This window comes from Mya arenaria, chromosome 7, assembly GCF_026914265.1.
Source record: "Mya arenaria isolate MELC-2E11 chromosome 7, ASM2691426v1".
Lineage (NCBI taxonomy): Eukaryota > Metazoa > Mollusca > Bivalvia > Myida > Myidae > Mya > Mya arenaria.
Genome location: NC_069128.1, coordinates 19173019 through 19187734, shown reverse-complemented (window position 1 = coordinate 19187734; position 14716 = coordinate 19173019). Strand labels below are relative to the sequence as shown.

The 14716-nt window shown below is 34.6% G+C and overlaps 1 protein-coding gene across 6 annotated transcripts in view; it reads left to right on the top strand.

The window, feature by feature from the left end:
- Window positions 1–14716, top strand: part of LOC128240810 (epidermal growth factor receptor-like) — a 159531-nt gene that overhangs the window by 109862 nt on the left and 34953 nt on the right. For all 6 annotated transcript variants that reach the window (XM_052957705.1, XM_052957704.1, XM_052957707.1 and 3 more), the window contains 8 exons: window positions 2513–2635; window positions 2847–3335; window positions 3814–3897; window positions 4694–4818; window positions 5436–5577; window positions 5887–5994; window positions 6876–6987; window positions 10489–10650. In XM_052957705.1, the coding sequence (XP_052813665.1) occupies window positions 2513–2635; window positions 2847–3335; window positions 3814–3897; window positions 4694–4818; window positions 5436–5577; window positions 5887–5994; window positions 6876–6987; window positions 10489–10650 (1345 nt within the window). The remainder of the gene's footprint in view (window positions 1–2512; window positions 2636–2846; window positions 3336–3813; window positions 3898–4693; window positions 4819–5435; window positions 5578–5886; window positions 5995–6875; window positions 6988–10488; window positions 10651–14716) is intronic.

The window sequence follows — 14716 nt, the reverse complement described above, 5'->3', positions numbered from 1 at the left end:
TTGAATATGATCCCTGGAGTTCATTTTGAAAAGCCCTAAAGTTACTCCCCTAGTTATCAACTGTTGAGTGTGAAATGTGTCATGAGTTATTTCCCTTTTCTTCCTTTTGATAAAAAGAACAGTTGTTATGACTTACAAACTATTGCTATGAGTGATTTTGATCTCTGTGACATTTCAAACATTGACAGTTTGATATGTTCCGTCTGATATTGCCTGCTCAGAAATGCAAATTCTGCTAAATTGCATAGATGTAAATTGAATGGGCTTTTTTTTGTTGGTGAATTCCCTCATTATTAAAGTTCTTGAATGACTCTTTGAGATCCAAGGGAATTAAAAAATCATTGCAATCCGAGTGTGGAGGTACTTTTAATGTCAACTTTTTGAAGTACAGTGTCTGTTAATACTAATTGTAATGTTCTCCAGAGAATTTCTGATATGTTAAGACAGAAAATTGAATTATCTCCAACAATAAAATATTGAAATGATTTTGAGCTATACTTAGAGAATCAGCGAATATCATACAAAGATAGATTAAGAATTGATTTTATTTTTTTTATTTAATATCGAGTGTTGATCAAGTAATTGCTTTTTTATATATTTTTTCATACCACATTTTACAGAAAACGCAATCACGTTTTACGGAAAATTAGCCTTTTTAACCAATGAAGTGCAGGACAACGAGGAAATTACAAAATGAAAACGCTCTTCCATAAAGTGCCAGTCTAGACTATACAATGTGGTTTTTACAGATGACATGAAATTTCGCACTAAATTAGACCTGAAGCAAGGTTTTGCTAAAAGAAAATTAGGTTCTTATTTTGAACACACTGAGTGAGTTTTAAGTATCAATATCAGTAGATTCAATCAAAACAAAACAAAAATCGCAGAAGCATAATAGGGCCATTTAAAGAAGGGGTAATTCCTCAATCGACTCATCCATAGAACTTTTTGATAAATTTGAATAGGTTTTTGGTTGGTTGCAATTTGTTGGTTGGTTGATTGCCCTGGTTGATTGGTTGGTTGGCTGGTTGATTGGAACAGTTGGTAATGTTGATTGATTGGCTGGCTGGTCTGTTTGTTGGTTGGTTTATTGTTTAGGTCAGTATTGGTTATATTGGCTGGCTGGTCTGTTTGTTGGTTGGTTTATTGTTTAGGTCAGTATTGGTTATATTGGCTGGCTGGTCTGTTGGTTGGTTGATTGCTTTGGTCCCTTGGTAATATTGGTAGATTTGATTGATTTGGGGACTTTGTATTTTGGTTGATAACTTTCTGAACTGCAGTGACTTGATTTGATCAGCCCAAAATTGCAGTTTCTCTTTAATAATGTAACTCTACAATTGAAAAGAATGAAAGAGAAATATAGAGAGAAAACCTATTACCCATTTGTTACTTGTAAATAAATCTTCACAGGCGGGGCTTATCAGATAAATATTTGTTAACAAAGTTGTTCCACACAGGAAGTAAGGGCGTGAATTTTACAAGCCAGATCTCTGTGTTGATTGTGTTTTTATTTATTTTGTGAAAGTTTTGGAAAAACTTGTTACAGTATTATGATAAGCCTATCTGAATCTTGGAAGAAATAAAAGGTTATTTTATTTTGTGTTTCAGCCACATTATGATACAAAACAGCACTCAATCTCAAACTCGATCTCTCTCTTTTTACCACATGAAAGAATAGTATGATTAAAAATATTTCATGTTTTTACACTTCTTAATAAGATATTTTCTAATAAAATGTGTTGATAAAAGATACAATAAAGAAGGTTCTGGAATCTTTTGGCATCAAAACCCTGATTGCGGTGGTATACCTGTCACATGCAAACTCTCAGCATTACTCAAACATCACAAGATATTTCCATGAAACTTGGAACATCTGTTCACAATTACAAAAATCACAGGGTTAAAGCCAAAACGTACATAGTGACTTTAAAATACAGCATGGTTGGGTACTTCTTTGTTAAATGAGAAAAAACACAAGAAGCCTTGTCATATGATTGCCATGCTTTTGTTGTAATTGAACTCTTATCATCAACATTTTTAACTGACCTGAGCAGATAGTGCAGTGGGGAAATTAGCAAAAGCCTGCAAGCCCTGCACCGGTAAAATGCTTTGCTTGCTCAAATTAAAAAATGTAATGCCAGACAGTAGTATATGAATTTGAGCCTTGTTCATCCAAAATTCTAATTTCGATGACTGATAGTCCTCAGGCTGAGATTTGCCCATTCCCCACCATCCGTTGTCTGTCAAACAATATCTCCTAAACTGTCTGGCCAATTTAGATGAAACTGAACTGGGATGTTCCTTGTTTATTTGTCTTTTTACTCCACAATGTTGCCATAAATTTCTGTCACCCTGACAATTGTCAGAACATTTTAATCAATCTCTGTATGATCAGCCATTCAAGTACTGGTTTGCAAAGTTTTATGAATGCTGATCAATGATTTTGCAGGCTTAATTTTTTTTCTAATTTTAATGAATAATCTTATGATCTGAATATTTTATCTAATTTCAGGTGCATATGAATCACAATGTAACGTTAACAGCGACTGTCAACTTGGCTTTGTGTGCATGTCCCAAAAATGTAGCTGCGACAGCTCCTACGTGTACGATTTGCGGACAGAGTCGTGCAAGAAAAGTAAGTTTATTTTGGTTAAATTATTTTTTTCAGGATGTGACTAGGAAACAAACCAATTTTAATTTTAATTTTATTTTATTTTAGCCTTAAGAAAATATCTCTGCAAAAAATATTTAATTATTCAAGGGAAGAAACTGTGTTTCACCATCAGAAATGTTTAGTCAAGAGTTATGTACCTGACCAAAAACTTGCTGAACCTTTTATTTTTCAGTCTGCCGTGGCTCCAATGAAAGCTTTGTAAAACATGACTCGTTCGACCATCAGTATCAAATCTACAAGAACCGTTACACGAACTGCTCGTACGTTGATGGAAACCTTGAACTCACAAACCTGGAAGGATCCTATGACCTCGGTTTTCTCAAAGATATTGAAGAAGTGGATGGTTACGTGTTAATTCTGAATGTGTTTTCAAATTACCTTAATCTTACAAATCTCCGAATCATCAGAGGCAAGGAGTTATTCCACCATAGAGAGGAGGATTATAGTCTATATGTCGCCCTGAATCATAATCCCTACAATGACACACAAGGTCTTCTCGAACTACAATTCAACAGTTTATCAGAGGTCGTGCGAGGGAAGGTGCACTTTCTGAACAATAACTTGCTGTGTTTTGCGAATACGATACGATGGGACGATATCAACCCTTCAACGAGGCCAGCATTCAGCATCGTCTTCAATTCCAAGAACTACAAAAGACAGTGTGAGTATAGAAAAGGCCCATAACTCTGGCTTAATAAAATTTAACTTAAGAAACAAACTTCAGATGAGCATTGGCTTCCACTTTCGATCATTATGTTACATGAACTCCAAGAACTTCAGGCAAAATATCTGACGTATGTCTTTTAAAGCTTAATGATATTATTATGCTTAGGCCTGACAAAACTGTGCTATAGGGCAATCCGACCCTACAGGACAAAATCACTGGAACCCTAGATTGTTTTACGACCTTGGATTATTATTTTTTCCGATGTTTCGATTTTTGAAGGTTGCTGATCGTGAATTCCATTTTTGTTTATTAAAATTAATTACATAAAGTGTTAATTATTTAAGACATGATATACCAAAGTGTCATGGTAAGCATTCACTTTGTTCTTTGCTGTTTTGACTGGACTTATAAAACAAACTATGTCCCTACCCTACGTACCATTTTTGAGACCAATTTTCACAATACATTTCAGGTCCCCCGTGTCCAAAGGAGTGTTATGATGTCAAGACTGGAGATTACCATTGTTGGGGAAGTGGGCCGGGAATGTGTCAGAAATGTAAGTAGTGGGTCAGAAACACATCATGAGGTTTTGAAGAAAGCTGCTATATAAGGCCTAAACAAAAAAAAAGTTTTTATCTGGTTACCCGACCGACTCAATTTATTTGCCACCGACTTAAAAAAAAAAATCTGGTATAAAAAAAAAATTGTCCGGAATATGCCATTTGCTTAATTTCACAACTAGATATTTTTTTAGCTCCAACTGGTGCATTAGTTCTTTTTCCTGACAACAATATGCCCCTTGAGTGGACTGGAATGGCTACGAAATTAACATGCCTGATTGCAGTAAATGTATACCCTTGCACTCATTGTGCATTGGGATTCAAACAAATAAAGTGTGTAGAACAAGGACAACCTATAAAATACCTTTTCGATGAGTTACATGGCAGAAAAAAAGACGCATCACATCTGTACATAGACATAGATTTTATATGGTTGTGAATTTGAAAAGGCTTGATTTTATCGTCCACATCTTGCGGTTAAACCAATGAAAAAAACAACAACAACAACTACCTACTGACCCAATATTCTTTGGGCATGTAACCAGAACAAACCATTTTTTTAAGGCCTAATTGGAGACCACAGATTACCATTGTAAGGATGGACATGTATCAGAAATGTAAAAAAATCCACCATCAAGTTATATTTTTTTTAAATTTATACGGTTTAGTTGATCAAAAGTTATTTAAAAGTCAAATAATATTGTCACCTTGTTGGAATAAAACATCTTTCCATATATAGCCCTCCTGTTCTGCCATCAGGGATTTGAAATAATCTTATCTTTTCCATTACAGTAAACTACATCAAGGAAGTGTGCTCTGCGTCGTGTGATGGGCGATGTTTCGGCGACCAGCAAAATCAATGTTGTCATCCTGAATGTGCTGCAGGGTGTGCTGGACCACGGAAAGACCAGTGCGATGTATGCCTTTAAGATAACACTGCTTAAGTACATAATGTGTAGACTGTGTGTGTGCAGAACATTGTTAAAGTTAACAAAGTTGCTTACAGCATTAGTTTTAAATCATTAGTTTTTGCTTGTGTTTGTTTATATATATATTATTTTTGAGAAAATTTCTACTATTGTTACATAGGCTGCCAAGATAAATAAAAATTTAGTGCATTTGTTAAGAATTCTGTCGCACAAAACCACGGTTCTGACTGGTAAATTTGGACTCAGTCCGACTTAAATTGTAAGGGGTATGGTCCTATTGAATGGCAGATGTAAACAAAATAATGAAGATGTAATGTTCGTACTGGTACAGTCCGAGAAATACATATTGCCACAAAATTGACAAATAACAATTTTAATTACAAATCAGCGTGGGACTGAAAAAATGGCGTTTAAATTTTATTTGGACCGACATTTTTTTTTCGGACTGCCAAAATTTTAGATGTCTAATAAAATATATGATCTGGTAAATGTTTTTACACAATGATATCTATAAAGAATCATTAGAACTCTAGAATTTTATATCATATAACATTCTTTTCGCAAGTTAATGATCTGGAAATAAAAAGCATGAATTTTTATTTCAGGCATGTAAGAATTTCTACAACGAGGGCCAGTGCCACCCTTTCTGTCCTATGATGCGAAAATATGACCAGTCCCTAATGAAATGGGTGGAGAACCCGGACGGACGATACTCTTTTGGCTCGCTTTGTGTGAAGGAGTGTCCCTGTAAGTTATTAATCAGTAATTTTGATGAAATTACATGAAACTTATGAAATGGGTCAAGAACCCAGATGGACGATACTCTTTTGGCTCGCTTTGTGTGGAAGAGTGTCCCTGTAAGTTATTAATTAGTAATTTTGGTGAAATTACATGAAACTTATGTATATATATCAATTTCTTAGTGGATTGAGGCAACATCTAGGAATTTAAAGGGACTAGACACCAGATGATACCATTGCATTGGCTTGACTCAGGTCACCAAGCCAGACAAATGTGTTCAACATTAATTGTTATTTTTTTCTATTCTCGTTTCAGTGTACCTTGTTAAAGACAATGATGCGTGTGTGATCAAGTGCCCGGAAAACAAAAAGCCCAACCCAAAAACAAACAAATGTGAGCAATGTGACGGAGCATGCCCGAAAAGTAAGTTTAATTCAATCCCCACCGCAGTAGTCTCTCATGGCCTTTCAAAATGGTCCCCAGTACTCTAGGTTTCTACCAAGAAAATGGACTTATGAGTGATTCTATTAGCTATCACTTTTTTTTGTCGCAGTTGAGCTAAAAAAAGGTATTGGCATAAACTAAACTCAACTAAGTTAAACGCGTCTGTAAAATCTTAAATGGTCTCAATTATGAAATTTTCTAGTAGATGTTTGAATTGTAGAACACAGCGATAATTGTATTGCTTGGTGATGCTGAATACAAAAGAAAAAGGAATTGTTTGACCTTTAAAAGGTCATTTTTTGCTCTGTACAATTCTTCAAACACAGAAAATGTTTTCAAAGTATAGTTTCTTCAACGTTTGCACACATTCTCTGTAAGCTTACTTAAAGATGAAGGCTCAATTACTTTTTGTTCTCTTTGTATTAATTTTTTTTTTTCTCTTATAGAACTTGCATGTTCAAAATAACAACCCAGCACTAATCATGAGCATTTGTTTTAACATGCTTAGAATACAACCTACCCTTACAGCCAATGAAATTGCAGATAGGCAATTATTAAGTACTAGGCTTAATCATTACTAATTTCAACTTTCTCGGGTGTTTATAGGTCCTCCCACTGCCACTCATCCCATACACAATGTATCAGCCAATGAGGTTGTATTCAAAGTCAGTTAGATGACCTGAATTATCTTAATGATTAAGAAGGGCTTGTTCGCTGCTCTCACTCTGCCTTTTCTTAATAAAGATTTTAATTTATGTTATCTAACTATTACATACAATTTAACATTCATGATAGTTAAATTTCCTGAACTTGTCTTTCATAGAACTTAAAGAAGTGTATGTTTAACTCTTGTATTGCAGAATGTCCTGGTTTAGATGACAGCTCATTCCTGAACAGTAAAAACATCGAAGACTTCAGAGGCTGCACAATAGTGGATGGATCATTGAGTATACTTGGAGTGTCATTCTTAAGGTAAATATCAATTGTTTTAGTAGAAATATATAAACAGATATTAAGCGAGTTTAGATAGCATATATTGTCTCTCACACAGAAGGAGTCCATCGTGTGTTTTGATATTTTCCTTTGGGTTGGAAAAATTATCCATTGAGTATTTATCTTAGAAGAGTATCCTTGAAGTTTCATTAAGTATTAATCCTTGAGGTTCCATATAATACCCTTGATGTGAAACTTGGTATTTCATTTAATGTCCTTGACATTTCCTTAAGTATCTATGAAGTTTTATCAGTACCCTTGAGGTTCCATATAATACCCTGGAGGTTTCACTTGGTATTTTATTCAATGTCCTTGAGGTTCCATTCGATACCCTTGAGGTTTCATTTGACATCCATCAGGCTCCATTTAGAATCCTTGAGGTTTCATAAAGAACTGGTGAGGTTTTGTTTGGTACCCTTGAGGATCCATTTATTATCCTTGAGGTTTCATTTGGTATCCTTGAGGTTTCATTGAGTATCCTTGAGGTTTCAATTGGTATCCTTGAGGTTTCATTGAGTATCCTTGAGGTTTCATGTGGTATCATTGAGGTTTCATTGAGTATCCTTGAGGTTTCATGTGGTATCCTTGAGGTTTCATGTGGTATCCTTGAGGTTTCATTGAGTATCCTTGAGGTTTCATGTGTTATCCTTGAGGTTTCATTTGGTATCCTTGAGGTTTCATTTGGCATCCTTGAGGTTTCATGTGGTATCCTTGAGGTTTCATGTGGTATCCTTGAGGTTTCATTGAGTATCCTTGAGGTTTCATTGAGTATCCTTGAGGTTTCATGTGGTATCCTTGAGGTTTCATTGAGTATCCTTGAGGTTTCATTGAGTATCCTTGAGGTTTCATTGAGTATCCTTGAGGTTTCATTGAGTATCATTGAGGTTTCATTGAGTATCCTTGAGGTTTCATTGAGTATCCTTGAGGTTTCATGTGGTATCCTTGAGGTTTCATGTGGTATCCTTGAGGTTTCATGTGGTATCCTTGAGGTTTCATTTGGTATCCTTGAGGTTTCATTTGGCATCCTTGAGGTTTCAAGTGGTATCCTTGAGGTTTCATGTGGTATCCTTGAGGTTTCATTGAGTATCCTTGAGGTTTCATTTGGTATCCTTGAGGTTTCATTTGGTATCCTTGAGGTTTCATTGAGTATCATTGAGGTTTCATTGAGTATCCTTGAGGTTTCATTGAGTATCATTGAGGTTTCATTGAGTATCCTTGAGGTTTCATTTGGTATCCTTGAGGTTTCATTTGGTATCATTGAGGTTTCATTGAGTATCCTTGAGGTTTCATTGAGTATCATTGAGGTTTCATTGAGTATCCTTGAGGTTTCATTGAGTATCCTTGAGGTTTCATTGAGTATCATTGAGGTTTCATTGAGTATCCTTGAGGTTTCATTGAGTATCCTTGAGGTTTCATTGAGTATCCTTGAGGTTTCATTGAGTATCATTGAGGTTTCATTGAGTATCCTTGAGGTTTCATTGAGTATCCTTGAGGTTTCATGTGGTATCATTGAGGTTTCATTGAGTATCCTTGAGGTTTCATTGAGTATCATTGAGGTTTCATTGAGTATCCTTGAGGTTTCATTGAGTATCATTGAGGTTTCATTGAGTATCCTTGAGGTTTCATTTGGTATCCTTGAGGTTTCATTTGGTATCCTTGAGGTTTCATTGAGTATCATTGAGGTTTCATTGAGTATCATTGAGGTTTCATTGAGTATCCTTGAGGTTTCATTGAGTATCCTTGAGGTTTCATGTGGTATCCTTGAGGTTTCATTGAGTATCCTTGAGGTTTCATTGAGTATCATTGAGGTTTCATTGAGTATCCTTGAGGTTTCATTGAGTATCATTGAGGTTTCATTGAGTATCCTTGAGGTTTCATTGAGTATCATTGAGGTTTCATTGAGTATCCTTGAGGTTTCATTGAGTATCATTGAGGTTTCATTGAGTATCCTTGAGGTTTCATGTGGTATCCTTGAGGTTTCATTGAGTATCATTGAGGTTTCATTGAGTATCATTGAGGTTTCATTGAGTATCCTTGAGGTTTCATGTGGTATCCTTGAGGTTTCATGTGGTATCCTTGAGGTTTCATGTGGTATCCTTGAGGTTTCATTGAGTATCCTTGAGGTTTCATTGAGTATCCTTGAGGTTTCATTGAGTATCATTGAGGTTTCATTGAGTATCCTTGAGGTTTCATTTGGTATCCTTGAGGTTTCATTTGGCATCCTTGAGGTTTCATGTGGTATCCTTGAGGTTTCATTGAGTATCCTTGAGGTTTCATTGAGTATCCTTGAGGTTTCATTGAGTATCATTGAGGTTTCATTTGGTATCCTTGAGGTTTCATTGAGTATCCTTGAGGTTTCATTGAGTATCATTGAGGTTTCATTGAGTATCCTTGAGGTTTCATTGAGTATCCTTGAGGTTTCATTTGGTATCCTTGAGGTTTCATTTGGCATCCTTGAGGTTTCATGTGGTATCCTTGAGGTTTCATTTGGTATCCTTGAGGTTTCATTGAGTATCCTTGAGGTTTCATTGAGTATCCTTGAGGTTTCATTTGGTATCCTTGAGGTTTCATTGAGTATCATTGAGGTTTCATTGAGTATCCTTGAGGTTTCATTGAGTATCCTTGAGGTTTCATTTGAGTATCCTTGAGGTTTCATGTGGTATCCTTGAGGTTTCATTGAGTATCATTGAGGTTTCATTGAGTATCCTTGAGGTTTCATTTGGTATCCTTGAGGTTTCATTGAGTATCCTTGAGGTTTCATGTGGTATCCTTGAGGTTTCATTGAGTATCCTTGAGGTTTCATGTGGTATCCTTGAGGTTTCATTGAGTATCATTGAGGTTTCATTGAGTATCCTTGAGGTTTCATTGAGTATCCTTGAGGTTTCATTTGGTATCCTTGAGGTTTCATTTGGCATCCTTGAGGTTTCATGTGGTATCCTTGAGGTTTCATGTGGTATCCTTGAGGTTTCATTAAGTATCCTTGAGGTTTCATTAAGCATCCTTGAGGTTTCATGTGGTATCATTGAGGTTTCATGTGGTATCCTTGAGGTTTCATTAAGTATCCTTGAGGTTTCATTAAGTATCCTTGGTCGGAAAATGCTATGAATATTCAAGATTAACAAAGTTTCTCAAGCCAATTTGCCCAGGATATCATAAAGGTTATGATAAGCTGGGGTGCCGAGGATTGTGGTATCCTTGATGTTCATCAAATATTCTTGAGCTTCTATTTAGTAACCTTGTGACTTTGTTTGATATCTTTGAATTTTGTTTTTTTATCCATTGAGTGTCATTTTTGCAGAAAGTAGTCGTATTGCTTTCATTTTTTACTTTTAAGCCATCCATTGATTGAAAAATATGTTATTCATGATGATTCACCAGTGGTAGATCATTATCTCGTCTTCCATATTTCAGTTTGTTTCAGTGATTAGGTATGCCATTGTTTTCCCTCCCAAAACACTAGTTGGTTGTTGTCTATTTCAGAGATGTCCATCTTGGAACAGTTCCGCTAAAGCTCGAAGACCTGAATGTCCTGAAAGATGTTCGGACAATCAATGGCTACCTATCCATCCAGGAACTTCCTAACGAAGCAGAGAGTATCTCCTTCTTAAGCGGGCTTGAGATTATAAATGGGCGATTTTTAACGTAGGTATTTTTATAGAGGTAGCTTTTAGTTTTAGAACTCTTTACTCGCCAGCCGGAAATGCAAATGTAGATCAGAGAGAAAAAGCTTTTTCTTATAATGTGTGAAAGTGTTTGGCATTTTGGGTATGTATCTATATTATAGCAAAAAAGGATTTAGAATAGGGCACAAGGATAAAAATATGTGATTTTGTTAACTTGCCTGCAAAATTGTTTTCCTAACAAGCTTTAAAACTGTACTCACAGATTAACCGATTTGACCAATTTTTCATTTTTTGTCTCAGAATCAGCTGATTTTGGAACAGTGTTTTCAAATCAGTCCTATAGGAGAAGACACCATAGAATAGATCTCCATTGTTTTGAAATATGCTGAAATTTTCATTTTTCTTAAAGCATTAGTAACACTTTTAGCCATAAAACATCAATTTTTTTAGCATAAACATTAAAAACTACTATCTGATTTTTTATCAGCAGTCTTATCTCACCATTTTTTCAGATTTTTGTCCAAAATTTGGCTCATTACAAGACAAAAAAAAATTCAACAGTTGTCAAAACGGTCCATCTGTGAGAGGTCAGCTTTGATCTCATGAACCATAACAATGTACTAGTACTAGCATACAGTAAATTTGATTAATTCTACTTTTTATTACATTATTCACTAAAATGTTCAAGTACAGACTTGGCAACAACATAATAACAAAAAACACAGCAGGTTAACAGATGCACATATATTAGGCCTTACTAACAAAAAGTATGTAAAACAGGATATTTTCTGGCAAGCATAAAAAATGCTATTTGTGGGATATTTTCCATAAATGATGGGTGCAATATTATTGTATATGGAATATATTTAAAAAAAAGATTACCTGGCCTTTCTGAAACATTTTCCTTATTTTAATTTTGTGACACTGTTTGTCTTATGTTTCAATACATTAACATTTTTAAGTAAATATTTCTTAATTTTAAAAATAGAATGTAAAACCATTATGGTTTCATTGCTTTTGGATTGGCCTAGTGAACTGAGAGATTTCTTTATAGTGTAGTTCTTAAAGTTCTTGATATGTATTCCAGAAAAAAATGAATGCTTCTACACACAAATTTGCCTTACATTAAGCGAGATAAAATAATTTTTTACTCATCCGGATTAAAAATATCTAATACTGAACGGGAAAATGTTACTGGTAAGGCCACAGTTAACAAATAGTTGTTTTGTGTTTTCCCACAGATGCCCAAAAATACCTGAGACATGAAAAAACCTTTTAGCCTATTTGTTGATCATATTTTTTAAAAAAAAATCCCGATTTTCTCGTTACTGTAAGTTTACTGATAAGGGTAGGGAAACACAAAATAAAATGTTTATAAATTTTGGCATTTTTGCAGGTTGTTTTCCCATTATTAAAAAATGAATTTAAATTTGGGATTATTTTTTTAACAACTTGAGTATTGTTAATAAAAAAGCATTGTTTGGAGTTTGGAGGGTGGTGAGTGGGGGGTGTTGTCCAGGTTTTGGACAGGGTCAGGCCGTGATGAGCATCTAACAATTATTTTTTCTCTGGCCTTCTGAAAAGTAGATACTAAACAGAGTGTGCCCATTTTCTTCCTAGCACAAATTTGCCTTAAAATTCTTACTTGTTATTTTCACATGTTAATATGACAATTATGTCATTACATGTAGATAGTAGCACATAACGGGACTTTTAATATTTCATTGATGTGCCTAAATAAAAACTTCATTTCTATAATACATGTGTTTATAACTCTCTCTTCATGGAACCTACTAAATATTACCATAAGAGAAAAACAGACATTTGTTTATGTAAACCATTTTATCATTATCAAAAATGCATTATACAATCAATAAAAACAATTAAGGGTGAACTTTCTGCAGAAAATCATAGTTCATATGTTGTTTAAAACTATTAGCTCAGTCAATAGGTACAAGGGTTTCCTTAGGGTATTTATGTGGAAATTTTAATGAATCTGAACGTCTTAAAAATGTTTGTTGATAATGTTTTATAATGACCATTAATTCATTTTGTTGAATGTATAACACCATGAATACTAATATTTGTAATGAGCAATGTTAAGTTAAATCTCTTGTTTGCTGTGAAAATTTAAGTAATTTTCCATAAAAAAACAACAACAGTATCTAATTCGTTGGTTTGAAATTTTCATGTTGTGTTATTAGACGAAGGTGAGTCTTAGAGCACTTTGGAGTTGGGTTTAAGGTGACTGACATTTGTTTTTGATAAAAAAAGTTGCTTAACACTGTCATAAGAGCTGTAAACTGCATACTGGAATCCAAAGAAATTAGATATAAGTTTTTATCCTCTCTGTTTTTCAAGAAAAAAATGGTTTTAGCTTAGGTTTAGTGTCACTGTCATTGTTGTCACTGTAAAATATTCAACCTTCAACCAGGTCAACACTCAAAAAACACGATCAACTTATTCAATTGAAACTTGGTACACATGTTGTCAGAGACAATTCAAACATGTTCATTAAGACCCATTACTCTGGCTTTAACAAACAATCAGTGGCACTTGCTCCGCTGTTCTCTTGTTAATTTACTACTCAACACAGATATGTCTTTAAACATATGTTTTTAACATATTTTGAGAAAAAAAAGGGTTCTATAATCATCTTGTTTCAAAAGCTGTTGATTAATTAATGGTTTTTGATGTTGTTAAGTAAATGTTCTCATGTTTTTTGTTGTGATATTGTGGCTATGTTAATTCTAACTCATGTCATTTAGATATAGCAAGGAAAGAAAAATAGTCAGGGATTTTTGTTTCAGTGTTAATGTACATGTTTGTCAATAAATTTAATTCCTTGTCATTTGGTGCTGTTCAAACATAATAACATAATTGAATAATAACAATTAGTAGTATTATAAAGATCTGTGTATTTATGGGTATCATTATTTATAATATAGTATCATACATGTGATAACGTCCCGGACGTCCGGGATTGTCCCGGAAATCGTATCTCTGTCACGGAGGCACGGAGAGTGCATGTTTGTCCCGGAAAGTCATAAAAAAAAAACGAAAAAATAATAATCTCGGAATCGGAATCGATTATCTTAATTTTACCAATGTAAGTCAGCTATTTTGCCTGTCCGGGACACTGGTCGTAAAACACAGGACATGTTGACACTAATCCGTTAATTGGTACGTGTGTCGTCGAGGTCATCATCAATCACCCGATAATTGATCTATCGGCCTATTGTTGTGCTTAACGAGTGGTGGAGGGTTCTTGTTTACATATTCATTGTTTTCATATGGAATTGTTTGGTCTTATGAATGATAGCTTTTAATTGATGAATTGATATTTTGCACACATTTTACCGACAAACGAGCATGAAGGTAAGTTCAAAGAAAGTGACAAAATGAGTAAAAAAAAAAATTAAAACACGGAAAACATCCCATTCCTTTCAAATTTCAAAGTCGATACGTCGTTATACTTTAAACAACTTACGCGTCGATAAGGATTTTAGTGTTTTTAACTTTTTTTCGAACTATCGTGTGTATTTTTAGGCCGAAATAAAACTGAGGATATGGGGTTTACAGGTGGTTATATAGAGTGCTTTAATCACGTGACCATGGTAAGTCACGGGATCGCTTTATACAGCCGACTGTTGACATGTCTCTATCAAAATTATATGCATCTCCAAACGGAAAAAAGCTCATCGACTGGAAAATCTTCTTTATTGTCTGGAAAATATTGTGTCATAAATTGCAAACGTTTTAAATGTGATAAAAATATAAATATTTTGTAACGCATGTTCTCAAAAGCGCGGGAAAACAGGTGCCCGTATAGTTGTTTATTTCCTGTTTTGATGAAACCGAAAGTAGACTGCATAATTTATCCTCCTGGTTAGCACTTCATTTAAAACCTGGGAAAATATCTGGTGGTTTTATTTTTTTAAAAAATGCAGAAAAAAACAACCATGTCAAGTAAAAAATACGTCTTGGCAGTCAAAATAGGTACATTTTCCCGACGTTAAAAACGACTAAAATAGCCCCAGATATGCTCTAGAATGCACCACAGACGTTCCCCATTTAAAAACAAT